At 47.0% G+C, this 6,408-nt stretch overlaps 1 protein-coding gene across 1 annotated transcript in view; it reads left to right on the top strand.

The window, feature by feature from the left end:
• Positions 1 to 6,408, top strand: part of LOC104409237 (unconventional myosin-VIIa-like) — a 35,403-nt gene that overhangs the window by 26,297 nt on the left and 2,698 nt on the right. The window contains 2 exon segments of the mRNA XM_010019056.1: positions 3,642 to 3,779; positions 6,349 to 6,408. The exon segment at positions 6,349 to 6,408 is cut by the window's right edge and continues 15 nt beyond it. Of these exon segments, the coding sequence (XP_010017358.1) occupies positions 3,642 to 3,779; positions 6,349 to 6,408 (198 nt within the window).

The following is a 6,408-nucleotide window of genomic DNA, read 5'->3' as shown; positions in this document are numbered from 1 at the left end:
ACCTCACCTTAAGTAATTCATCTTTCTGCATTTCCACTGAAGCAGGTTACCATCTCCCCAGCAGACCTAGTGTTGAGCATGGTGTTCCTAGTGCACCATGCAACCTTCTCCTTAAAGGAGGAGTGCAGCAGGAGTAATTCCTACCATTTCTGGCTCAGTGACGTTTCTCCTTGTACTTACCTTTCTCCTTGCTTCTCCTTACTTGGCTTGGATGTTATGAAGCATATTGGTGATTGTCCTATCTGGAGCTCTGGGTCTGTGTTAAGACCATTCTACCCAACATATCTTTGTGTCCACATAAATCCACTGAACTGAGAGGGTGCAGATAGGCTTAACTGGTATTTGCTTTCTCAGCCCTGGATATAGAAGTACCTAAATGTACCAGGACACCAAAGGAAAGAGTCTGAATAGGTCCCTAGAGAGTTACAGCTTCCCAGAGATGCTCCACATATGCTGGTGGGGACCTCGGACACCCCATGCTGGGTGAATATTCCTTTGTGTCCTGATGATGATAATCTATCTTGACTTTTGTCTTTATGATACTGCAAACAGACACACACGTGTCTGTGCCTCTAAAGTTCAGACTTTGAGATGACAGAAAGAAGTATCACTGGAGCATGTCTGAATGTCATGCTGTCTGCACATCCTTCTGATCTCTCTTCTGAGGTGGTTCTTCTCTGTAAATCACCTAATTATCTTCTCTTTCTTATTTTTCTCTTCTGCTTTTTCTCCTTTGATGCTGAGCACAGGCCGAGTGGTTATTCAGTGCCCCAGTCAGCACCAGTGAATTCTGCTCGTCCCCCATCACACACAGGTCTCATCCACAGGCTCTGTATGGACACCTGTGAAGAGATAGTCCCAAAAGATGGGACTTTGGGAGTCCCAGAGATGTTAGTCTCAGAGTTTGAAAGCCAAGATGTGCCTGGCCAGGAGAAAAGCAGAATACTTTCAGTCCTTTTTCCTTCAGGCTGTGGGGACTGGATCTGGTTTTAGCTAAAAAACGCTTCTCCTTCACTATGTGTCCCTTCCCTGTGAGGGTGCTGAGGCGCTGGCACAGGGTGCCCGGAGAAGCTGGGGCTGCCCCATCCCTGGCAGTGTTCAAGGCCAGGTTGGACACAGGGGCTTGGAGCAACCTGCTCTAGTGGAAGGTGTCCCTGCCCGTGGCAGGGGTTGGAACTGGAAGAGCTTTAAGGTCCCTTCCAACACAAACATGACTCTATGATTCTCTTCTGCATTAAACCCTGTATTTTCAGTGCCTTGCTACACTGTGTTGGCAGGCTGCTCCACAACTTTTTGTGGCCATTTTGCTGGAATAAGGGAAGAAGTGTGATTCTCTCCATGCTGGTATTGAGCTGAGGCAGGAGGAACCACAATGACTTCAGTGGTGTCACTCTGTCCCTTCAGGAGGAAGCTGATGTAACTCACTCATCTGAGTATTCATCCTGTATCTGAGAGCCCAGTTAGTGCCCATAGGGTGTCCACCATCGAGAGGGGTCTGTGCACGAATGTCAGGCCCAGGAAGCATGTGAATGAATGGGATGGTGCAGTCTTGACAGGAGGAGCCCAGACTACTCCAACAATTTGGATAGGAAGAAAAGCTGCTTTCTGGCCACCATCCCTCCCTCCAGCTCTCAGATGTAAGGATGGAGATGGCACCACTGCTTTTTTCCAGAGCTGGATGCATGCAAGGCATCAGCAACCTAGAGAGGCTTGTCTTTCTGTCTGGGGCAAACTACTCCTGCATTCCCCTGTAGACATTGTACAAAGCCTTGCATCCTTCCTACCACCATGGCTGAGAAGTGATCTCTCCCAGCCAACCCCAGTTTGACAAACCTGGCTAAACATGCAGTTGTTCCCAACTTCCAGCCCTGCTTCTACCTCTGTTGCTGCTTCTAACCCCTGTGGCTGTCCTTCCACATTTCAAAGGTGACCCTTTGCACTTAATTAGCAAAGTAGTAAGAAAACATCAATCAAAGCTATCCAAACCAGGATCTTTGGTGAAATAGCCTATTCCTCATCAAATCTTTGACAGAATGTGAGCACCAGACTGCAGGTAGTAGCTGCATCCATTAATTACACTAGATTTGTTCACAGTTTGTCCTTAAGGAAGTATGTTTTCTGGGAGAGATCCCTGACAGCCCCCAGGCTCTTCTCCACAAGCAGTTTTCCTGGTGTGTGCATGAGCTGGGTTTTCTCTTGTTGGAATTCCATGATGACTTTGTGTTTGTGTTGATTGGGTTTGTCTCAACATCATATCCAACCTGAGCTGTGCAAATTCCCTGCCCATGGCAAGGGAGTTGGACTAGATGATATTTACAGTCATGTCCAACCCAAACTGTCCGGTGATTCTATGAAATTCCCCAGGTTTAGGGGGTGGGAATGTTATCTGACAGGTTGTTAGTGCTATACAATGAAGTGTACATAAAGGTTTTCACAAAAGCAAAGTAAAACTTACCATCTTGCAAAACACAGCAGCAAGGCCAGTGCAAATGGGGACTTTGTGAGTCCATACGTGGCTTGCCCATCTGCAAAGAAGAGGATGTTTGGAGGAAAAATGCATTAAAATCCTGCTGGAATCCTTCCTTTGGGAAATCCCTGGCCACCTGATCATGGCACAGTTTGCCCTGATTTTGGTTTGGAGGGAATTGCATCCCAGTGCCCAACTCCTCTTCCAACCCACCAGCAGTACTTGCTGCCCCACTATAGTTCCCTGAACACCAGACCCTATGAGACACACATCACCACTGTGACTGATGTGTAATGAGCTCATGTAATAGTGAGTGACACATAAAATGAGCTGGAGGCTTCATTTAGTTTGGAGGTGGTTTAGCAAGGTTCTCTCAGGGCAGGGAGAAGTCATCTCCATTCTGCTTTAGAAACCCTTGCCCCATAATGGAGATTGTATTATTAATTTAACCAAAGGAACTAAATCAAGCAAAATAATCAAAATCATCCTGATTTACCCTAAATACCCACCTCATTCAGTCTATTTACTGTTCTTTTCCAAACACATCTTAAATCTTCCCTGTAGTACAGACTGAGGAATATAGACCTTACCAGAAGCTTCTGGAGCTGTTGCAGAGTCACCCTGCAGCAGAAGTGCCCCTGGATTGTTTTTTACCCTACATGGGTCTCTGGTCTTACACCCCATGGAGCAGGAGGTGCTCAGCCTGACATGAGGAACCAGGACAGAGGGGTTGATATGACCATTCCCTGGGTATAGGGAAGCCTAAACCATCCCCAAGGAGCAACCCTGGGCAGATGCATTGCCTCATGCTGCAACATAGAGATTTTGATGTCCCAGAAGGGGCTGTTTGCTCTCATGGGCAGATCTCCCTCGTGGCTCTGCACAGGGCACATGGGACCTCGAGTCACACAGAGAGATCCGGGCAGGAGAAATTAAGTTATGGCACTTTTCCTCCTTGGGTAGAGGCATATGGAGCAAGCTGCCAGAGCGTGGCTGGTGCAAACTCACCAACTCACACTTAACCCCCCCCCATCCCTGCTGCAACGCTCAACCTCCTCTGGCCCTGCTCCCTCCTCCAGCCCTGGCTGTCACAGGAGGTTCCAGGGACGTGGCCGGAGGGGAAAGGCACTGTAATCCTTTCATTTCCTGAGCCTGCTCCACTGTGGTTTTACAGGGAGCCGAGACAAGGAAGCGCTCACCAACGCTCAGCAGCCAGTTCAAGCGGTCCCTGGAGCTGTTGATGAGGACTCTCAGTGTGTGCCAGCCCTTCTTTGTCCGCTGCATCAAGCCCAATGAGTACAAGAAGCCCATGGTAAGTCCTGCTTTTCTCTCCTGGTTGCTTTTCATATAGGACTGTCCCTAGGATCACTCTGCCTTAGAGCTAGCAACAGAACTTCAGGCATCAGTAGAGCCAGGATTGATCCTGGGTGCTTAGGAAACCAACCACGAGCTTGTTGTGCATCAAAGGAGTCATCAAAGGGTTGGCAAGATCAGGCACATGTTTTGTGATCCAACAGCACCCCAAAACCTTTTGCAGAGGTTATCTCCTGCTCCTGCCTTTCTTCCCAAGGATGACCTCAAGGAATTCACCCTGCAGCCCTCTCTCCTATAGGAAATGCCTCATAGGGGTAGGCATCTCCCTACCATCTCTTAGTCCTATGGCAGGGTTCAATGCTTCCTGAAAGTGATTCCTCTTTTGCTGGGTGTTGTCTACAAAATCTTTGCTCCCAAGGGATCTCACATGGTTTCATCCCTGTTTAATTCTGTCAACCGCTTTTTCATTGCACCAATTGCAAAAGCACAGTTCTAAAAGCAGAGAAAAAAGAGGCAAAACAGCACAGAGGGTAGACGAGAGGGATTACTTTGCCCTGATTCCCAGGGATTTGCCTCAAAAGCAACAAAGACTCTGGGGACAAACTTTAAGGAGTAAATTAAAGGGAAGGAGATGGCTACAAATCCTCTTCACCATAAACTGCTCACAGAGGGGACTCCAAGTTTAACAGCAAAAGGTAGATGGCACCGAATCCCACCATCAGCACCTTGCAGGATTGAACCCTGGTGCTATTAGCAATCACTGTGATACTCTATAGTAATACTGCCTGGGGAGGAAGAGCTTTATTTAATGATGATTTCAGCTGCTTGTTCTGTGAATCAGTGTACCCATGTCTTTGCACTTCAGTAGTGGTTAATCTTGCCAAAGCTGGAGCTTTATCTGAAGTCAGTGCCTCTTAGCAAAGCTCAACTCAGTGCAAAACAAGCATAAAATACTGAATTTCAGAGCTGTTACATACAAGCAGTGTTTGCTTGAAACTTATTTTTGCTGTTCAGTGAACATAATGATGCAGGGTGAAAGGTTTGGTGGCTCTCAAAGCCGCTTGCAGTGCCCTTGTCCTGGTTTTGGTGAGCATAAAAAGGCACCTAATAGCATGTTAATGGAATACTTGGGTTTGATATTTACCAATATGTCTGGTCTGAGTCTATTATCTGAGCTGAAATCAAAAGACCTTCTTTAAGATTATGTTTGACGCTGAGATATAGATGTACATCCTGAACTGATGTTAGCAAATTACTCCCAGTGCCCTGATTCTGAGCTGCTTTTATACCTGGATGTCTGGGTTTTGTTCTGGCACTTTGTGTCCTGTGTAGGAAGCCTGTATTTCATCAGCTCTTGCAAGCACTAAGCCAGAAGTCTCTGCCGAACTCATTTATCTACAATACTTTCAGTGGGACATAAACCCATCTATAAGCTTGAAAGATTAGAACAAAGAGAAATCAATCTTTCCATTAAAGTAATGAGTACTATGGCTAATACTGAATCAGAGACTGTAAGTAATGAGTAGATGAGCTAATACTGAACCAGAGACTGGAGTGCTATATGATGTGAAATGTCATTTCTTGCTATATTTATTTTTGGCCTTGGTTTAACAATACAAAGGAAAAGAAAAATCCCAGATAACAGCACACAGAGCTGTGCAAAACAGAACATGTTCTAGGAGTTCATTTTCTGTCCCTGGCTTTGAAGGAAAGTGTGCTGATAGTGATAGGAAATGGGATAGTGGGAAGTGAAAGGTCAGTGGAAAGTGCTGGCTGTTTGTTACTTTATGTTATTTTAAAACTTTTGCTTCCTTCTACAATGTGCTTTAGGGGGAAAAAATATTGTTTGTATCAGGAACCTGGCTGGAGTTCTGTGGGTCTGGGCATGGTCCCGTGCTGCGGGTTCTGAGCATTGCTCTCTTGTTCTGGTTAGTCCAAGAGAAATGCAGGGGATGAATTAGGTAGCAAACCAGGCAAAGAAAGTCAAAACTGTCTCCATTGCTCTGTGCTTCATCAGGCCCTGAGGCCAGGAGCACATAGCTGGAGCCTTACAATATCTGAAGGGGACCTATAAGGATGCTGGAGAGGGACTCTTCATCAGGGGCTGTAGCAATAAGACAAGGGGTGATGGGTTCAAACTGAAACAGGGGAAGTTCAGGTTGGATCTAAGGCAGAAGCTCTTCCCTGTGAGGGTGCTGAGGTGCTGGCACAGGGTGCCCAGAGAAGCTGTGGCTGCCCCATCCCTGGCAGTGTTCAAGGCCGGATTGGACACAGGGGCTTGGAGCAACCTGCTCCAACCCAAACCATTCTATGATTGTGCTCACCAGTTCTGCTCTCAACCCTTTGTGTAATGTGTAGGACACATCCAGCCTTGCAAGTGGAAATTGAAGAAATGGAGTGAGTCAAACACTCAGCACTTCATAGGATCAGGTCCATTATAGCCAACAGTCCTTGGGTCCACCAAGTGAAGGATTTGGGTGGATGCCTGAGTTGCTTACCCCACACATCTTCAGTGTCCCCACTTCCCTATGGACAATCCGAACCACTGTGCCCTGTAACCCCCCCAGCTGTTTGACCGGGAGCTGTGCGTCCGTCAGCTGAGGTACTCGGGGATGATGGAGACCATC

This window comes from Nestor notabilis, unplaced genomic scaffold (assembly GCF_000696875.1).
Source record: "Nestor notabilis isolate BGI_N333 unplaced genomic scaffold, ASM69687v1 scaffold8917, whole genome shotgun sequence".
In the NCBI taxonomy this organism is placed as follows: Eukaryota; Metazoa; Chordata; class Aves; order Psittaciformes; family Psittacidae; genus Nestor; species Nestor notabilis.
Note: the sequence above shows the minus strand (reverse complement) of the source record. Positions and strands in the feature narration are given on the sequence as shown.